Source organism: Morus notabilis, unplaced genomic scaffold (assembly GCF_000414095.1).
Source record: "Morus notabilis unplaced genomic scaffold, ASM41409v2 Scaffold307, whole genome shotgun sequence".
Taxonomy (NCBI): domain Eukaryota; kingdom Viridiplantae; phylum Streptophyta; class Magnoliopsida; order Rosales; family Moraceae; genus Morus; species Morus notabilis.
Window position 1 is genome coordinate 429078 of NW_010361515.1, and position 20926 is coordinate 450003.

The 20926-nt window shown below is 35.2% G+C and overlaps 3 protein-coding genes across 6 annotated transcripts in view; all 3 read left to right on the plus strand.

Moving 5' to 3' along the window:
- The window catches only part of LOC21408884 (cytochrome c-type biogenesis CcmH-like mitochondrial protein), a 3881-nt gene extending 1349 nt beyond the window's left edge, over positions 1-2532 (plus strand). Inside the window, exons 1-4 of one of the 4 annotated variants that reach the window (XM_024166761.1) lie at positions 176-355; positions 814-979; positions 1843-1974; positions 2068-2532. In XM_024166761.1, the coding sequence (XP_024022529.1) occupies positions 836-979; positions 1843-1974; positions 2068-2271 (480 nt within the window). In that variant the 5' untranslated portion in view covers positions 176-355; positions 814-835 and the 3' untranslated portion in view covers positions 2272-2532. The other 3 variants (XM_024166762.1, XM_024166763.1, XM_010099785.2) reach the window with 3 other exon arrangements.
- A 1574-nt stretch (positions 2533-4106) lies between these two features.
- Positions 4107-5448, plus strand: LOC21408885 (protein PLANT CADMIUM RESISTANCE 8). Its single transcript, XM_024166784.1, has 4 exons — positions 4107-4339; positions 4612-4683; positions 4800-5012; positions 5125-5448. Exons 1-4 carry the CDS (start codon positions 4225-4227, stop codon positions 5214-5216), a joined length of 492 nt encoding a protein of 163 aa, XP_024022552.1. The 5' UTR covers positions 4107-4224; the 3' UTR covers positions 5217-5448.
- Positions 5449-13748: 8300 nt separating this feature from the next.
- On the plus strand, positions 13749-20365 carry LOC21408887 (malonate--CoA ligase). The gene is made up of 17 exons (XM_024166694.1): positions 13749-14143; positions 14525-14694; positions 15068-15280; positions 15469-15655; positions 15766-15854; positions 15999-16068; positions 16471-16523; positions 16673-16780; positions 17183-17281; positions 17752-17844; positions 17961-18038; positions 18282-18386; positions 18494-18584; positions 18822-18895; positions 19051-19230; positions 19655-19708; positions 19853-20365. The coding sequence occupies exons 1-17, from the start codon at positions 13975-13977 to the stop codon at positions 19901-19903; spliced, it is 1884 nt and encodes a 627-aa protein (XP_024022462.1). The 5' UTR covers positions 13749-13974; the 3' UTR covers positions 19904-20365.
- Positions 20366-20926: the final 561 nt, after the last annotated feature.

Below are 20926 nucleotides of genomic sequence, written 5' to 3' on the forward strand. Positions count from 1 at the left end.
ATATTTTTTAAATATTTTTAATTATAAAAATTTAAAATTTAAAATTTAAATCAGCGAAATGAATCTCTTTAATCTAAGCATACAAAAACAGTCCGAGGGTTAATAATTTTCACTGCCGGTAGGGAAAAAGCACCTCACCTGCGCTTTCCCATAATAATAATAATAATAATAATAATAATAATAATAGAAACAATCAGGACCAAAAATGCTCAAATATCCTCGTAATTCTTTAAGTTGACGAATTTACCCTTCAAAACCACCGTCGACACCGAGACACTCAGTCGGTGGCGGCGAAGTACCATAGCCTCGGGCGAGGGAAAAGGACGCTAAACTTTTATATAAGACCAAGTAAAATGTCGGCTTTTTCACTTCCAATCTAATTTTGGAATTTCGTTGATTGTTTTATCGGATTTTCCCTTTACACCATCGGTTTCGAAGAGAAAGAAACCTACCCTCTCCGTGACCCTAACGTAGGCTTTGAATCTAAAAGCCATTACATTTTCTGTGCTGGAGTTGATCTTGTACCTGAAAACAAGTTAATTACGTATTTGTCTATGGGTTTCGAGTAGAGTGAAGCGGTTTTTAGTTATAGACTTGTTGCTTTTTCTCTCTTTTGGTTTTAGTTTTTTGGGTTTTTATGCCTCTTCTGCTTCTTCGTTACTTTACGTCATAGTGTATGTGTTCGATTATGTTATGCACGCCAGATGTTCGATGAAATGCTTAACTGAAAACTGAACTGTCTTGAATTGTTTTAACGGTATCCTTTTGCTAGTCTTTGTACGAATTTTCATGTGGTTGTGCTAATTTTTGTAGAATCGGACGGGATATATGAAAAATGGAGAACGACGTGGATGAAGTGAAGAAGGTGCAGCTTGTGGAAGCTCGAGCTAGGAACATCAGCCACAACGTCCGCTGCACCGAGTGTGGGAGTCAGTCCATTGAAGATTCCCAAGCAGATATTGCCATTCTGCTTAGAAAGGTAGATTCTATGTGGTCTTTCCACTCCTTGTTTGTGTTAATTTAAGATCACCTCAAATGCCAATGTCAATGCTGTATTTGATGCTGAAAAGTGTGAACATAACATATTTTGTTATGTTTTTCAATTTTGTGTTGCAACTCGTAATGCTATTTTAAATGTTATATCTACTTTTTGTCATAATTTGTATATCTTTAGAAGAACTTGTAAAAGTAAATTTTTAATTTTAATATAATTTGAAAATGACGATATGGTAATGAGTAAATGAAAAAGTCACTACATCAACCAATTGCAGTCAAATGCTAAAATTTGATATACGCTATACTTGGTACAAAATTGGCACCAAGCATAGCATATGCCAAATTTAACACCAAGAATAGTATTGGATTGGAGAGTGATTTTCCCACTCAAAATTCAAATGTTAAGACTTGGTATTGATATAGTAATTTAGCACATTACAGATGATCTGAGTTTCAATAGCGCCTCATTTAAGAAATCAAGAGATATGCATGTATCGACCTCAATCTAATGAAGTACTGTAAATAGCCACTTTCTTGAAATTTTCTATAGTGAAACAACAAACATCAGTGGAGGTCTAAAGTGTAGATACGCATGAGGCTTTTGAATGTCATCCTGTCGAAAGTCTTAGCTTCATAAGAAGCTCTTGTTGGATTGAATTCTCTCTCTATTTTATGCTTATATCGTTAACTTCAATAGCTCAAGGAAAATTTTTAGAGCTATTGGGATTCTGTAGTGATTTCTCAGTTCTGGTCGCTTGTTGATCTGGTATTTATTTACGAGTTGGCTACACAATTAAGATTATTTATCCAACCTCTTCTTCACTGATGTTTTCTATGTGTTGACAGTTGATCCGTGATGAGATTCGTTCAGGCAGAACAGACAAAGAGATCTTTCAAAAGCTAGAAAATGAGTTTGGAGAGACCGTACTGTATGCCCCAAAGTTTGATCTGCAGACTGCGGCCCTTTGGCTATCACCAGTATGTTGAAGGGCCTACTTGTATGAACATACAACGACTTCGTTTCTGTTTTTAAACGCTGTAGTGATTTTGTTTTGTTGTGTTTTGGAACAGGTTCTACTCGCTGGTGCCGCTGCTGGAGTATGGGCCTTTCAGAGGCACAAATCAAAGAACAACGTTCACGTTATGGCTCTAAACCTCGTAAGAAGTGTTCCATTGACCCCAAATGAGAAGCAAACTATGCTAGACCTCCTCAAACCTCTGCCGCAGCCGAGGACCACTCTTTTGTCCGTGTGGAGGAGGTGGCAAAGTCAATGACGCGCCTTCTTCCATCTTCCTTCTTAGCCTCAAGTTTGGTGAGAATCAAACTTGTTAAATGGTTAAACACTAGTCTTCAAAAACCAGAATCGACTTGTTAAATGGTTTGAGCTTAGTTGAATGGAATGATGATTCGGCAATCCAAACTTCCAATTTCCGTACAATTTTGTACTGTAACTAGTGATCATACTGTATGACTGTATATTAACATATTGATAATGGTTGTCTCGTCGTTTGACTTTACCCTTAAATAAAGTTGCAACTTTTCTTTTAATCCTTTTTGAGTGAGGAAGTCACATCTGTTTTGGTAATTTGTAGGGACCTTCTCTGGTACTCTCTAACATACCGGTAAGTCAGGTTTTCTGTCCGTTAGATTTGTATAAAATTATGTAGAAGTTAAAAAGTACGCATATTTAAAGGTTAAAAAGCCTAGTCTATTGATACGCTATGTGTATTAGAAAATCACCCAAATTTGTATACTTATTTTCATATTTGGAGTTTGGTCATTAGTCAAACTTGTCCCATTTGAACTTTTCCCACCATTGTAAAGCTTCCATCCATTTTCTTTTTTTATTCTTTCTACATTGTTGAATTTCTATTCCTCAAAGAAGCAAAACCAAATTGGCCATTTTGCTTTGTGTACATATACGGACAGCTTGGAGACTATGCAGTGATGTCCCCACTAAGGAACGTTGTTTTGCAATCAAATCACTGAAACCTTGACTTGGTTTAGAATTGAATCTTTTTCCTTGCTTTCACTACTTTTTGACGGTGAAATTTCGTCAACAGATTAATAATTGAGTTGTGGTGGTTTGTGTGCAGATTAAACATGATTATAACGCGATTAAAAAGAATTAAGACCAACACAAGAATTTATAGTAATTCACTCTTGGAATTCAAAGGCTACATCCACTATCAGAGAGCTTACTAAATTTTGAGAAAAATATTACAAATGAGAGAGAGAGAGAGTCCAGACCATCCTCTCTGAGCCATTCCCCCCATATTTATATATTATATTATCCTAATTGTCAAACTTCTAATCACATTCTGAGATTGCTTTACCAACTCTTAGAACAGTGACTTTTGATGACTGACAATTTGATCAGTTTGCCTAATTTTCCCAACCGGCTTCACCACTAACTCTGCTTGCATTAAATACCTATCAAATCTCTGAGCAGCTATCACATCTTGACTGGCGTGGATAGGGTCAGTGCTTGGCTGTCCTTTGAAGTGGTCTACGTCTTCAAATGATGATGTGGTCTACTTCATATTGCGATATACTCCTCAATACGGTCGCCCCTAGGGCTTTATTTCCATATTATGATCGTTGCCTACAGTCGGCATCTATTGAATAGTGGGATTCTTTGTCCACAGTTGGCGCGGTCATTAATCATCCAACTATGCCACGTGGCGATCATCTAGTGGACCACGTGGATCATAGAAATTTTCCCTATAACAACTACTATCAAACTTCTATTGTTCTGGCCAACGAGAGGATTTGATATCACAAGATAACACCCTATAAAGAGCTATTCATTTTTTTTTTTTGGGGGACAATTACCGGCTATTTCCAAGTTGTATATTAAAATGATAAAATCTATATTTCCAAGTTGTATATTAAAATACATGTGAATGCCAAAGAGGTACACTAATGGCACGGAGATGCGCTGACCATCATTCTTGTACTCATTACCAAGTAGTATCATGCCATTGACTTCAAAATTTTGAAAAGTAGAGAGAATTTTGTTTTGGATACACGGAGAAGACTTTTTGAACATTGACATACATCACAATTTGATTAAAAAACCAAGGCACTAGAAGCGTGGTAGGGGGTGAAAATTTGCTTATTTAAGTGAAACTGAAAGCAAGCTTATAACTTAGAGAAGCCTACTACAACTGACCAATTATCAAATAGGTGGAACCGAGGAGACTCAGACAAAGGAAGTTCCACAAATGGGTTCAATGGGTGAACCTCCTGTCGCCTCGAATCATCAAGAAAACCAAAGCCAGCCACTTGGAAGGCCATGGAGCACCGGACTGTTCGATTGCCACGAAAATCAGACCAACGGTAAACTTCCCTTTCTCTCCGGTCTTTCCTTTATTAAATGGCTTTGTAGAAAGCACTAAAATAATATAACAGTCGGTTATTTTATGCATACAGAACAGTTGGTAAACGGTATGAAGTTTGAACTGTCTTTCAAGTACGAGTTTGAACTCCGTTATCAAGTTTGTAAAGCACAGAAAACAATTAAGAAGACCGAAATAGAATTCTTTTATGCTTATATGTTATCAGTATTCGTTTAAGGGCCGATCTGATTATGCAATTTCGTATTTTGGCAGCCGTTATGACAGCCTTTTTCCCATGTGTTACATTTGGGCAGATTGCAGAAGTTCTAGATGGTGGAGAAATGGGTAATTTCCCTTCTCTTCATGTTGATGGTTTAGTTGATAAGAAGGTTTTTAACACGTCCCCAGTTATATGAATTCTTACATATCTTCTTGCTCTTGATAAAAATCTACTATTGCAGCTTGCCATTTGGGGAGCTTCATATACTTATTGATGATGCCTGCACTGTGTTCTCAATGGATAATGGGATCAAAATATAGAACAAAGCTGAGGAAAAAATATGGTTTGGTGGAAGCTCCGTATACAGATGTGATCTCCCATGTCTTTTGTTCTTGTTGTTCCCTTTGTCAGGAATTCAGAGAGCTCAAAATCAGAGGACTTGATCCTGCCCTTGGTAAATACACATATTACATATATAGTTTCTTTCTGTAAAAATGAAATTACTATTTGAAATTATTACTAACTAGAAATTGTGTCATTTTGGATTTGACTATATTGCTTTGCAGGATGGAATGGAATCCTTGCCCAACAACAGGCAAGACAGTATCAAGGTGAAACGCAAGACGTTCCTCCTCCGGCTCAAGCCATGTCTATGTGAAGATTTAAACAGCTCCTGAGAAATTTCAAGTTTATTGGAAACAACTTTGTCTGAATTCTTCGTTTGTTTGTTTGTTTGTTTGTTTTATTTTATTTTATTTTATTTTATGTTCGATGTTTCTTTATTTGTTTGTCAGTTAAGTTTCAATGCTTGTGGTTTGCTGTGTTTGTTATTGTTGTTCTATAAAGAATTTGGAAGCAAATGAGTGGAGCAACTGTAATGTTCACAGCATTACTATAATTAAAAAAAAAATATTCTTCGCTGACTTTCAGAATTCAAGTTGTTTATATAAAGATATATATATATATATATATATTTGTTTATCCTTCCGTATAAGCTTGCAAAAACTACTTGAAACTTGAGGCAACATTTTTTTTTAATTAAACAATTTAAGAATCAAGAACCACCAAACCAACAGCTTTTTGTGCATGCTTGCAAATGTGGCACACTAATCATTTCACCATAGAGCCCACAACTTGGCTGACTGTTATCTTAAACTTGAAATATATATAAATCTTTTTCTACTAATTCTAATATATATAAATCTCTTCATCCATTCTACAAGTTACATGATGGTCCAAAGAATAAAGAGGTTTCGTTAACTAAAAATTTGAACTGAAGAATTGGATCACTTGCTCATGTCATGCGGACCCCAAAGAGAAAATTGGGAGCAGTACCTTTTCTCTGCTGACTCTTTCCTAAATTGGAAATCCAAACCAAGACTCGGACTTGTTATGCCAATGTACATTATACCTATGTTGAGTGTGTAGAGCCTAATTATTATCTTAATGTGGAGTTAACACACAGATCAACCTTATTACCTGAAGAGAGGTTAGAGGAAAAAAAAAAAAAAAACTTACACAGATTCTGGGCGCTTGTGATTTTTCTCTTATAATCTTCTCCTTTATCATATTAAAATCCTGCAGCAGCTGAAAGTGGATGTAACTTTCACATTCAGAATAAATCTTGTGTGTACTTATTTATTTGTTCGTTTGTTTTTATTTGATCTTATTGTCCTCGATAGTAAATAATTTGGGCTGTAATTCTTGACAACATTTATATATCTATCATGCATGAATTATTTGATGGTCAACATAATTAGATAAACACAGAAGCACATACTATTATAGACTCTCAAGCGCAATAAGCTCGAAAATAGGCTTGAATCTAACAAGAAGGTGAGCTTGATCGATCATGACGCATGAGGACCTTCTCAGGTCATATAGGCATTTGAGTTTTATAACATCAGAAAGATCATTTGAAGCCATATATGTGGCTGTTGAGACTTAGAATACTATTTTTCACAATGCCTTGATCAAAATGGAAGAGTCACCCACTAAATTATGAAGATATATGTTTGATGCAACTATATGTCCAGTAAAAATTGAATATGTTCATTGTTTTTTGCAAGTTTATGAGAGGTTAAAACACAAGGGAAAAGGCTATATAACAAACTAGCTCTTACGTGATAGCTGGTTCTGGTTGGACCGTATAGCCTTGCTCTTCGTTCCATACACAAGATGTTTGTTAATAAGATCTTTGGACATAACCGTCGGACACTCTTTTTAACTGTCAATAAAATTATTATTATTTCATTAGATAATCATTTTTATGTGATTTACGGTTAAAAACTGCGCAATCACTAGAATATAAAATTCTCTGAGCAATTATATGACTAATGTAACATGTGAGAAAAATTGTCACATGTTTTGGTACTTATTGCAGCTCATGTCCTATTTATTTATTTAGTTAGTTATGTTTCATTTGCAAAGGTTGTCACTGGGGGATGTTGATTTACATACTGATGATGCCTGCCTTGTGCTCTCAATGGTACATGATATCACTGTATAGAACAAAGCTGAGAAGGAAATTTGGTTTGGTTGAAGCTCCATATACAGATGTGGTGTCCCACATCTTCTGCCCTTTATGCTCCCTTTGTCAGGAATTCAGGGAGCTCAAAATCAGAGGACTTGATCCTGCTCTTGGTACATGGCATGCACAGCAATCTAAACCATCATTATTTATTTGTTTTTTTTCATCTGCAAATTACTCTTTTTTGTTTATTCCCACAAAATGAAACTACAATGTTACAAAGTCAGTGACCAGCAATTGGGACGGTTTTGGTCTAATAATAATAATAATTTCTTATTCAATTTGAACTCTACTGGTAAGACACAATTATAAATGGTTAGATTGCATTAAAATTACACCAGATGACAATTTAACGAAATTTTATGACCCTCAAAACTTTGACTATTGGTATAGGTTTTTCTCACCTACCAAAGAATTCTCCTATATGTATTTGTGGGGTCCTAAACAATAAAGCCTATTTATGAGGATTTGATTGTAACATGTGAAAAGTGAGTTTTTGAAAATGGTGTTTTGCAGGATGGAAAGGAATCCTTGCTCAACAACGGGGAGAAGGAGAACATTTTCAAGATGAGACATTAGAACTTCCTCCTCAGATTCAAGCCATGTCTCAGTAGAAGTTATGGAATTTATGTTTATGTTGTTGGATTTTATGTCTCCCCTCTTGTTTCTTTGACTGAGGATTTATGTTTATGTTTGTTATTTACTTTGAGCATGTCACTGCTGGTTGTCTTGTCTTGATATGATCTATCACATTCATAATAAGCTTGGACTTTGAATATCAGAAAAAATAATAAATAAAAAAGTTTGGCTTTGATCATATAGGCTAATATATTTATGTAACTTATCTTTTATTAAGCTTATAGTATTTGGATGAAGGTTTCTAGATAAGACTCGGTGAATCTTGCGCCATCCACTCGGTGAAGGGAAACTCTATGGTAAGGGACGGTTACTTTTCCCTATTGATAGGGAGCAATCCAAGGGTGAGTATTTAGTCTTAGTGAGGATTTAGAGATCTAAATATGGTTTCTGCAGTACATTATTATACCCAACTAATTAGAAAAAAATAATGAAAAAACCTAAAACTAAAGATTAGATCTTTGTTCGTCTTCTCCTATACGCCTTAAGACAACGTCTTCATATTCGCCGATGCTTCTGGAACTTGCTGTATCGATTTTAAGGAATGACGGCCATTAATTTTTGATACTCGTAGTTTTTTTTTTCCTGCTAGCAGAGTTGCTCACGAGTTTGCCTGGGTAGGATTCAATGGTATTTTTGAGCAATATTGACATGAGGAGTTCTCTGTTGAACCTTTTATAGTTGCAGAATATGTCTTTTCTTCTAAATAATTTTCAATGAAAGAATTTTTCCCTAATAAAAGGAAAGCAGCCATGAGCAAGCCATAAAACATAAATGTTACACGATAGAAATAATAATAATAAATTGTTTTTCAACGGCCAATCCGACTGAGCTCCGTCGGGTCCGAGTAGCTCTCGAATGTTGAAGGACGGAGAGCAAAGTGCGATTGAGATGCAGTGGGAGATGGAGGATCTCGAATGTTGGATTCACAATTAGAGGGTCTCCGAGAAGATTCTCACGTTTCTTGACGAGGATTAGAACAATTGAGTGGAAAAATTCGTGAAGCCGTCCGACGACGTCTTAAGGCGGCGCAAACCCAGCCTCCCCGACCCAAGGCGGCGGAACCCTGCCAGTGCTACTCATCTGACCTCTCTAACAAATCTCAAAGACGTTGAGCTATTTTTTTAATTTTTTTAAATTTGTAAACTGATGTGTTATGTATGATTGCTTTTACATTATTTTGGTGGTCCTTCACTTTTTTTGACCTTTGGATTTAAATCGGAGGGTATAAAACTTGTACCCTATTAGTAGGGAATCTGTACCCTACTATAGAACTCCCCTTTTTTGAAATGATCTTGCTTTTTTTTTTAAGGGGAAAATTCATTAAGAATTAAAGAAGTACAAACATTAATACTAACACAAATGGCCCCAAAACATAATAACACTCGACCTTGAACATTGACCGGTACTACTAGTAAATTTGAATAAAACATTAAGGGGTCGAGACGTATGCGAGGTTCTACAATCAGAAAACTAAAAAGGCACGTTAAATATCGAACACAAACATGATTCTTTTAATGCAACCACTATAATCGATAGAAAAGCCCGATCGATCATAACCGAGATACCTAGAGTATTAAGGCCACCTACAACACCGCAAAAAAGCGGACTAAATAATCAACCTACACTGAAAGATGGGGGAAACCACCTTCACAAAACACAACAAAACTAGAACACAAACGGTAAAATCAACCATGTCATTATTTGAATAACACAAAAACCAAAAGCAATAAAAAAAGTCTCAAATTACACAAACGGCGCTTCTGATGAGAGAACGGCCAGCAAGATTGAAGAGGGAAGATACACCAGCACGAGAAGGGACGAAAGGAACCACCCTTCATACGACATTTGGGGAAGAAATGCCAGCAGTGCCACCCATCGCCAAAGCCACGAGACCCACCAGAAAGACTGCAACACAAGGGGACAAACACCTCGAACTTGAAGGCCCGTCGGAGCACCAACGCTCCCGGAGAAAGCGGCCATAGCAGTAGCATAGATCTTCCCACCACCATCAATAGCAAATCCGCCGTGACACTGAGCCAGGGCCGGGAGTCCGGTGAACCACTTAGAGGCGGCACTGGACTCCGGCCCACTTGGTTATAAAAAACAAGCAGCGCTAGTTAGAAGACTTTTTTGAGAGAAACCTTAGAGACAAAACGACTCTCTCCTGCTTGAAATCTTTATTGGGAAGACAAGTAAATATATTATGTAATCATATTTTTTTTATTGGGATTATCTCTTGAACTAAACTAATTTTCTACGAACAATTTGTTGAAAAATGGCTTGTTAAGCCATATTAAAGGCCTATTTTGAGGTCCTTTTTGTAAAGGGATCCAATTGAATTTTTGGACAGGTCACTCAGCTATTCTCTCTCTCTCACCGCCCACGGCTCACCGCTTTCTCTCTCTTTCACGCTCTCGTATTTTCTCTTGTAAGTTTTTCTTCTTTCGGGTATTTGATTGATGAAAACGGGGTTGATTTTTTTTTTTTTAATTTTTGTTCTTGGGTTTTTTTTGGGCATGGTTTTCATTTTGAAATGGGGATTTGTTATTAGTAGTTGTTATTGTTCTTTTCCCCCTTAATTTAATTCTGTATTTTTATCGGATTAAACCAGTCTTTCAATAAATAAAATAATAAAGAAAAAAACGTGTAGAGATTTCAATTCAGCTGATAGTGTAATTTTATACAATTCTGAGTTCTCTGTTATTTTTTTGAATAAACTTTTACAGCATTAAGTTCTGGGTCGTTCATGGAGGTGGTGAAAGAAGTAGCTAAGCAAGGGTCTGCGGCTTCTGATGGTGTTGCCATTAGAGCTGACCAGAAAAGTTACACTTACAAACAACTCTTTTCCTCTGCTTGGAGGATATCGAACCTGTTGTTGGGCTCTGCTTGTGAGTTCTAAATCTTTAATTTAGAGACAAATCACAATTTTGTGGAAGAAACAGTGTACCTTGTTTTTCAATGGTACCTAGGCAGAGCAAGAAAGAAAATCATTGTTTTTGCTTCTGTTTCTCAGAGATGATACGATTGTGATGGTGTCCATTTGGTCAAACTTTGTTTTTGGAGAAATTGGGTTCCTTTAGCAAAAAGTAAATGTATGTGGCTTAACTTCAAGAAATGAGTTTGATGATATTAGGGAGTGATTTTGTGTTTTGTATTATGTGTGTTTTTCAGTCTGCGATAAGAAGTATAATCCAATTTATTATCTCTTGATTTTTTTTTTATATACTGGATTAGCTCTTTAATTGATGCTTTGGCCTTGCGGACATGAATACCGGACCGAAAAACCCACTCTGCACGGGTTTTGTTTTGTAATTTTTCTTTTTATTTTTTCTAACTGAAATCTAAAACTACTGCATTAGTGGATGATTAACTCTGCATTAGTGCATGGTGCAGAAACTACAACAATAACCAGTATTATTGCTTAGTTTATGGACATTTAACCTCCGAATTTGGTCATATTTTGGAGCAGATGAATCTGAAAGTTTCAGAGGTTGTAACCTCTGAATTGAATCACCATTAAGCCGTAAATAAATTGGATTTATTCACTATTCTTCCAGCTTTATAACATCTCCTGTAGCATGCTATATAAAGGGGCCTCTCCAACCATTTGAGAGCACATCTTCACATAACTCTCCTCTTTATTATCTCGTTTTCATTTGAGTCTTTCTTACAGTTCTTTGTAGTTCGGTTTTGGTGATAGAGGGAAGGTCCGAGTTTTAGTTCGCCGGACAGTACCGATAGTACTTCAAGCTATCATCATTGTCGTTGTATCCTGGGAGACGGACGACAAACGTTACCTCAAGTACTCGCCGGAGAGGACAAATCTGTTTTTAAGAAACTGTGATTCACGTGCCTCAACATCCTTACAATTCGGTTTTCAAATTTAGTAGAAAGGTTGAATTCGTGTTGTAACTATTTTTATATTTTTATCTCCCTATAAGTTGTTATGAATTGTTCTTAGTTGTATTATCCATATTATTACTAACAATTTTCTGACAAATTCTTATAAACTCATATGATCAAGGAAAGAGGACGTAGACTTTTCCAATTTTGAATGACCCACAAACCCCTCAATCATTATTACGCAACTTCTTTAGTGAAAACTGAAAAGGACCCATATCACTACTTCAAGTTTTTTTTTTTTCCTCAAAAAAAAAAAAAAAAAAAGCGAAAGAAAATCTGAAAATGACCCCTCACACTCAGTAATTGAGCTGACAATCAATCACACCAACTTTTGTGGCTCGAAATATTTGCCAAATCAACTGCAAGTTTTAAGGCATGTTATTTTATCTAAAAAATAAAAAAAAAAAAATTTAAATTTAAATTTTATTTAAATTTATATTTTTTTTAATTTTAATTTTATTTAATTTTATTTAAATTATAATTTTAACTTAAATTATAACTCAAATTTAATTCAAAAATTATACTTAAATTACACTCTAAAAGAACAACCCTCACTAATTACAAAACGTGCCTTTAGCCTTGTTTATCACCATCTGGGCATCGACAAGTACAAATGCCAGTTGCCACACATGGATGAAAAAGTTTCTGCATTGAGGAAGATAAATTATTCACCAACAGATCACTTTCACTTTCATGGCTAAAATAAGAAACTCCGTTCAACAAATGCCCACAAATGAGCTTGTATAAACACAAGAAAGGTTCTTTCGGAGGCCATTTATTGAGTGGAAATGAGAAATTACCATGAATGAAAATAAATCCACGGTCAGAACTTTCATGGAAGCCAACCAAATCCACATGCCTTTAGTAGTACAACAACAACTTTTTTTATTTTTTTATTATTATTATTTTTTCCCGGTTTCGTAACGTCCTTTTCTTCGTATCCATCCAAATTATTCACAGAGAAGAAAACAAATAGGGAAGGAATGCTAGAAGATAGGTAGGTGTGCTACCTCTATATGTTGAATTGGTTGTGACTATTAATTATACAAGGGAAATTTCTTTTTGTATTGTCTTCCAATTTACTTCCAAAGAAGACCATGAAAATGTTAGATCATATCAAAATTCTCTAAAATAAAATATTACATGAATTCAAGGATCTAATAAAAATTTATGCAAACTCACACCATATTGCCAGGACAATGTACCTTATGCAAACTCACAAATGGGCTCGTTTAGTTCGTTGATTCGAATTTTTAATTCAAGTTGAGATGTGACTTTAGGTGAGAGCTTTTTACTGTAACAAAAGTTAGATGTAACTGTTTCTGAGAGCTTTTTACTATAGCAAAACTCAAATTCTAAATTCTAATCGGCGAAATGAACAGGGTCAGTAAATCTCAACTATTCGAATAAAAATTTAGTAATTAAAAAAATAATATTTTTTTTACATGAGATTTTTCGTCTAATACGACTCACACTAAGAAACATGGTTTGATTTACTTTTTTAAAGCCTATTTGATTCACAATTTAAATTTTTTACTACAGTATTTTCTGTCATAAAAATTTAAATTCAACATTTTTACTACAATATTTTTCTTTTCCCATGTAAATTCACTTTTCCATTGAAGTTCACAATTTAAATATGTGAAACGAAACGAACGGACATTTAAGGCCCGTTTACGAATTGTATTTGAATTATGATTTGAGTTTTGATACAAATTTTTTATGAAAAAAAAAAAACTGTTGTAGAATCATAGTTTGAGTTTTAAGTATATGTATCAAATAAGCCTTTATTTTGTAACTAAGGCCTTGTTAATTTAATAGATTCGAGTTTTCAATTCCAGTTTTGTTACAGTTAAAAGCTCTCACAAAAAGTCAATTCCAGTTTTGTTACAGTTAAAAATTTTCACATAAAGTCACATCTTAACGTAAATTAAAAACTTAAATTAGACGAAGTCTAAAGTAATATTCTGTTATGCATACTTCACTATATATATATATATATATATTTATTTATTTATATAACAACAGAGCAGATTCTTTAGCAAATATTTAATAGCACACGTATATAAGCGACCATTCTTTTTCATTTGAAATTGGCAAACGAAACCGAGCCACCGCGCAAACCTACTCCTGGAAGGGTCATGAATGAATGAAAGCCAACCCAAACTGACTTACTCCCTTTCATCAACCAATCCTATGCTCATCCATCGTCGATGACAAGCCATTGGAATGGGATTGATTGCTTTGCTTTGACTGAGTAAACCACAGAATTTACAGTCCCACGCCACCAAAATATTGATTATTGATTTCGTGTAAAACCAAACCACCACCTACAAAAGAAACTATGAGCTTCGCTTCCCCATTTAAAGCTCTCAACAACCACCTCAAACCTCTCTGCTTTTCTTGTTCCCCTTCTCTGCGCTCCAATCACTTCTCACTCAGCTATTCTCTCTCTCTCTCACCGCCCACGGCTCACCGCTTTCTCTCTCTTTCACGCTCTCGTATTTTCTCTTGTAAGTTTTTCTTCTTTCGGGTATTTGATTGATGAAAACGGGGTTTAATTTTTTTTTTTAAATTTTTGTTCTCGTGTTTTTTTTTTTGGGCATGGTTTTCACTTTTATGAAATTTTTTGGTTGAATTTTACTCAAGTTTGGAGCAAATTTGTGAATGAAAGGGAGAAAAAAAAAAGACACAATTTTTGAAATGGGGATTTGTTATTAGTAGTTGTTATTGTTCTTTTCCCCCTTAATTTAATTATGTATTTTTATCGGATTAAACCAGTCTTTCAATAAATAAAATAATAAAGAAAAACGTGTAGAGATTTCAATTCAGCTGATAGTGTAATTTTATACAATTCTGAGTTCTCTGTTATTTTTTTGAATAAACTTTTACAGCATTAAGTTCTGGGTCGTTCATGGAGGTGGTGAAAGAAGTAGCTAAGCAAGGGTCTGCGGCTTCTGATGGTGTTGCCATTAGAGCTGACCAGAAAAGTTACACTTACAAACAACTCTTTTCCTCTGCTTGGAGGATATCGAACCTGTTGTTGGGCTCTGACTTAAACGCTGTGAGTTCTAAATCTTTAATTTAGAGACAAATCACAATTTTGTGGAAGAAACAGTGTACCTTGTTTTTCAATGGTACTTAGGCAGAGCAAGAAAGAAAATCATTGTTTTTGCTTCTGTTTCTCAGAGATGATACGATTGTGATGGTGTCCATTTGGTCAAACTTTGTTTTTGGAGAAATTGGGTTCCTTTAGCAAAAAGTAAATGTATGTGGCTTAACTTCAAGAAATGAGTTTGATGATATTAGGGAGTGATTTTGTGTTTTGTATTATGTGTGTTTTTCAGTCTGCGATAAGAAGTATAATCCAATTTATTATCTCTTGATTTTTTTTTATATACTGGATTAGCTCTTTAATTGATGCTTTGGCCTTGCAGATCCAAGAAGCAGGCAAACACGTAGCTCATTCTGCGCCAATTAATGGCGCAAGAGGACAAGGAAATCTTGGCGGGGCTCGTATAGGAATTGTGGCTAAACCTTCAGCTGAATTTGTTGCTGGAATGCTTGGGACTTGGCTTAGTGGTGGTGTTGCAGTTCCGCTTGCAATAAGCTATCCAGAGGCTGAACTCTTGCACGTGATGACTGATTCGGTGTGCCCTTGGACACCTTTATGCATCTATTCACCTGTTTATATATTTTCGTTGTTGTGTTTCTATGTTTTTACCATTTTCCTGGAAATAAACATATAGTTTTTAAATGCCTATGATATGCGGGGTATCATCGATGGTTAAAGCATCATCAATAGTTATATATTTATGCAATGGTTATCAAATTATAGGATATATCCATGATATTGAGTACTGAAGATCATCAAGAACTTATGCAAAACATTGCGGTGAAAACTGCTGCTCAATTTTCTCTTATTCCACATGTTCCCAGTAGTTATTCAGAGGAAAGTGGAGTTGATCATCTACAATCTGGGGAAATAGATGCAGATAGAATTTTGCATAACACAGAGACTGCAAGTAAGATAGATATTTTACCTTCCTACCAAATACTTGCAATCCAAATTCTGAAAAGGCAATACATTGAGTCGAGACAAATTCTATTTACACTGTCGTCTTTGATGGTGCAGATGAAAATCCTGCCTTAATTATCTACACTAGTGGTACTACTGGGAAGCCTAAAGGGGTTGTTCACACGCACAAAAGCATTTGTGCACAGGTATGCATCACTTGTAACTAACGGGTTTTTATGCCCTACTAAAAAGTAAAAATAAAAAAAAAATGCAGCAAATGTTACTATGCTAGCAGTTATATTTCAAGCAATACTTTCCTTGACATTTGTCCTGATCTCGTCTCATCTCAGGTCCAAACATTGGCAAAAGCATGGGGATATACATCTGCGGATCAATTTTTGCATTGTCTGCCATTACATCATATCCTTCTATTTATATGAGCCCTTCCCTTTCTTTCTCTATTTTTCTTGCCCCCCCCCCCCCCCCCCCCTCTTTTTTTTTTTTTTTTTTTTTTTTTTTACCCCTTTTTTTTTTTTTTGCAGTTTTAATTCAAGCGTAAATTAAGCTCACTTTTGTTAGTTCGTTGTTGCCATCCTCAGTTTGGCTGTCTAAAAGTAGACTTAAAGTGTGCTTGAATTTTTCTGTAGTGGGTTGAAGGTGCTAACTAGTTCACTTGGTAAAGCTTTTTGCCATTGTTTTGTATACTAGATTCGGGATAGGAGAGGGCTACCTCCCATGCTGTGGCTATGCAGAAAACTAAAATATATAAGAATAAGAATAAAAACAAATATATGCTTGAATGGATCCTTAACTATAAGATACATGTTCATGGGCTTTTCAATGCTCTACTTGCCCCTCTCTATGCAGGCTCCACGGTAAATTAATAGTCCATCTTATAGTGTAGTTGTAGGTCTTTTCTCTTACCCATTCCTATAGTATTTACTCTGGAAATTCATTCTAAGCATGTGAGTTCTGATGTGTTACACAGTCTCGTTTGTAATATCATCTTGTTATGTTGTTGCAGGTGGAGTTCATGCCAAAGTTTAGCGTGAGGGGTATCTGGCAGAGATGGCGCGAGTCATATCCAGCAAATGAAACAAAGGCTGATGATTCTATAACCGTGTTTACAGGAGTGAGTATCAGTATTTATTTTAATCTCGTGCATGTATTTCTTTCTCACACATTTCAGTCTCACTGAAATGAAAATTCTTGGGCATTTTCAACATACAATCCTTTGTAGTTGAGCATCTCGATACATATCTTTCTTTTAGCTTCTCTGGGTCGCAATTGCATTTTGTGAATTAAATTTCTGACTTCACTATCACTGCATAGAGTCAAGATAGGCTTTCTATTTGTTTGTAAATGTCGCTGGAAACTAAACACAAATGCAGAAAGAAATTTTTATTATATTATACCACGGTAATCACGTATTGATTTATAGGATTCAATTATGCCTAATATTATCAAAATGATTCTGCATGTGTTGTTGAATTTGTCACTGGAAATTATAGTTATATGTTTTTGTTTCTTATAGGTTCCAACTATATATTCTCGATTGATACAAGGTTATGAAGCAATGGATCCGGAGCTAAAAGCAACCTCGGCCTTTGCTGCAAAACAGTTGCGTCTAATGGTAGGTGGCCTGGAACTAATTATTTAGGATAGTTTTATATTTGTGTAGAACTATCTATTGGGTTTAGCACTGTATTTGTACTGGAAATGCCTTAAGATTAGGTTCTACTCTAAAATACTACTTTCAGTCCTGAATTTACTGCAAGCCTGCGGGGTTTACAAGAATGTAAGTTGTTCCCTGACTCTAACTACCTGTTAAGGTGAAGCCAGGGTGTCATCAATTTTGATCTTTTCTTTTCTTCGTCTAGGTGGGATTTTTGCTAATCTGTTCAGCAATGGGTCATAATCGTATTTTATTTTATATAATTTTTCTGAAAGGTGTTGGGATTTTATTGGCTAAGCTAGATTCTTGAACTAATGGCCCATCTAATACACGGATGTTTTCAACAACTCCATTTGCATGTTCTAATGCATCAAATTTAACTGGTTAGTGCATATCCCGTAACTTGGTACTGAACTTGTTTCATTTAGATGTGTGGCTCGTCTGCACTCCCTCTTCCCGTCATGCAACAGTGGGAAACCATCACAGGACATCGTCTTTTGGAAAGATATGGAATGACAGAGGTAAGTTGAACTTAGGTTAAGTTGCTTTTCTGGACTAAAATTCATTTATGAAAAATCAATAAAAAAGGATTTCTAGAAGTTTTCTTAAGGTAATAGATCTCGTTTAATGTTTTCAGTTTGTCATGGCCATATCAAATCCCTTAAATGGTGAGAGGAAAGCAGGCACTGTTGGCAAACCATTTCCTGGTGTGGAGGTCAGTGAGATTTTGTGGTCCAATTATAATTCTCAAAGATATTTGTTGTTAAGCTGGATTGTTGTCTTTCTATAACAATTAACTAGTGATTGTAAAGTCAGAAAACCGAGGTACGAAAACCACTGTACGATTATGAGAGTTTGTTTAAGAAGTTGAGTCTTCATTGTGAATTAAACTACTGTTGAATAAGGGTTTTTCTTTTTGTTTTTGTTGACTTATGTAGTGATATTTGTCATCTGATAGGTAAGAATTCTCGCAGAAGATAAGAGTGGAAGTGATGGAACGGGAATGGGAGAGCTTTGCATTAAAAGCCCCTCATTGTTCAAGGAGTACTGGAGACGTCCTGAGGTACTATCTGATATCATAAAAAGATCAGGTTCAAGACCATGCGTGCATGTGTCGTTTCTTTTACATTTTTCCCCCTATTTTTCCCTGATATAGTGATCGTTTCGTAGGTAACTAAGGAATCATTTACAGATGACGGTTTCTTCAAGACTGGGGATGCTGTTGGAGTGGACGAGGATGGATATTACATCATTTTGGGACGTAAGAAGATCTAAATCTTTATATTTGTAATGCTTTGATTTATGGGTTATTTCTTTTTTTTTATTTTTTTTATTTTATGGAATGCGCCCCTGCATAAGTTGCCAGGTGCTGTGGTTTGATATGCATATTTAATTCATCATAAATACAGTTTATAGGGTTCTCATGTTGATGCATCATCTTGTAAATTGCTCATTCTAATTCTGGGTTTGTGTTCTCTTTTCTCTTAATGCCACTTAGGCACAAGTGCTGATATTATGAAGGTTGGTGGATACAAGTTATCTGCATTAGAAATAGAATCTGTACTTTTAGAGGTGAGATTCTACCCATCTCTACCCTAGTTTTTCTTACACCAGTTCTATCAATGCTTTTATCTGGATCTTTCTCTAAAGAAAAAGAATGTCAAAAAGAAGAGATGGACGGGACTTGTTCGAACAAAAGATTTTATATATATCCCACTTTTTTGCAGCACCCAACTGTAGAAGAGTGTTGCGTGCTGGGCCTACCAGACAAAGATTATGGAGAAGCTGTCTCTGCAATTATTGTGCCAGAAGCCGAAGCAAAGAAGAGGAGAGAAGAAGAGTCAAGACCTGCTATAAGCTTGGAAGAACTCTGCAGTTGGGCCCAAGTCAAACTCGCACCATACAAGGTCATTACCTAACCATTCTTCTTTATTTCCTTTGTCCCATTTGAGATTACTAGATCTGCTCTAATTATTTAGAAGAATCTCTTTTTTTCCTCATTTATCAGTTATCAAAAAGAAAACTTTGTCTTTCTGACTCCTTGACACACATCTAAAAAGGGTATAATACCGTATAACTACAACTAATATCGAAATCAGCCACTTCAAAAAACAATGAGGATTATTTATGAAGTTGAGAGGAAAAGGATCAGAATGCTGGGTTATTACCTGAACTTGATCTTTATGAAAGAATTCAGACGACCTATAGCGTCTATATGTGTATTTCAATATTCTCAACCCAAAAGAAATGTATATTCTCTATGTTTATAGTGCTAAATAGTCCATTTTTTTTAAATCATTCATTCTAATAAGCTATGTTCTTATTTTCCAGCTGCCAACACGTCTTTTTCTATGGGATTCACTACCTCGTAATGCCATGGGAAAGGTAAAAATTATTTTCGCCTTTTTTTTTTTCAGTGATGACGAATATACTACGCATTACAATCTTTACTTTCCTTTTGTTTTACTTGCAGACCTTGTGATCGGGAAGAGTTTTTATGTTTTTCTGATATTGTGTTCCTAATAACAGGTGAACAAGAAAGAGCTGAAGAAAAAGTTGGCAGCTGAACAAGACGTTTAATTGCGTAGGTGCTCGTTTCTCCGACAAAATAATGAGAAGGGGTTGAAGAAGGAAATAAAGCGAAGCGTTGCAGCGTTGAGTTTTTTTTTTTCCGTTGCGAATCTGCCTTCCTGAGGTCGTAAAAGAAACAATGAAACATGTGATAGCTAGAAATTAGTTGGTTCATTTTCTTGGTTTAGAAAATAATTCTAGTGACAAGAGGCTGAGCTAGAAGCAAGAATTTCAGATTCTTATAAAAAATTGAAAAACAATAATGACATTTCTCCGTCGTCTCCAGAACAGATTATGTGACATTATAGAAGTCAGTTTGGAGACCGGAATAACTATACTAGTTTCCTAATGAGCATTCCGCCACATTTGTTGATTCTCTTTCGGGAATGCAAAACTTTGTATATTTTACCTATTGAAAGAAAAAGACGACAATTCCGTATGGGATTGGCGATACGTATGAGAGTTGGTAAATTGTTTATTTATAAGCTTTTAAGCTTTATTTGAGCTGGTAAATTTGCATCTTTTGACGCTTTTTTGTGTGAATATTTTTAACTTCGCAAACTATTTCTTGACTTTAATAAAGTTTGCATGATGTCTCCATGAAGCTTTTAGAATTTAGACGAAAATAACCTCTTCCAGGTCATGTAAGCTCGTTTGAATGATAAGTATTGAAATTTCGTTTGAATGAATGGCAATCTAAATCTCATTCCCTAGATATAAGATTTAGGATTCATTTGAGATAGCTTGTGTTTGTACTTTTAAATAGTAGAAGAAGATAAGTATAAGTGGGGGGTTTTTAATTAGTATTTAGATAGTGTTTGAAAAAGTATTTTTATATTTAAAAAGAGCTTTTGAATTTGTTTGAGTAAAAAAGTTAAAAGCATTTATTGTTATAAAAAGTAATATAATAAAATGATATGGATGAAATATTTAATTTGTTGTTCACAAATAAGAGGTTAAAAATATAAATAAAAGAGCTTTTCATAAACACTTTTTTTTATAAGCACCAAGAAGATGACTATTATATAAGTG

Bases quoted from the DNA above. Each gene is read 5' to 3' on its own strand.
- LOC21408885 (XM_024166784.1), top strand. From the start codon at position 4,225: ATGGGTTCAATGGGTGAACCTCCTGTCGCCTCGAATCATCAAGAAAAC. The intron at 4,684-4,799 runs GTAATTTCCCTT...CTACTATTGCAG, and splicing joins TCTAGATGGTGGAGAAATGG to CTTGCCATTTGGGGAGCTTC. The intron at 5,013-5,124 runs GTAAATACACAT...ATTGCTTTGCAG, and splicing joins AGGACTTGATCCTGCCCTTG to GATGGAATGGAATCCTTGCC.
- LOC21408887 (XM_024166694.1), top strand. From the start codon at position 13,975: ATGAGCTTCGCTTCCCCATTTAAAGCTCTCAACAACCACCTCAAACCT. The intron at 17,845-17,960 runs GTAAGTTGAACT...TAATGTTTTCAG, and splicing joins AAAGATATGGAATGACAGAG to TTTGTCATGGCCATATCAAA. The intron at 19,231-19,654 runs GTCATTACCTAA...CTTATTTTCCAG, and splicing joins TCAAACTCGCACCATACAAG to CTGCCAACACGTCTTTTTCT.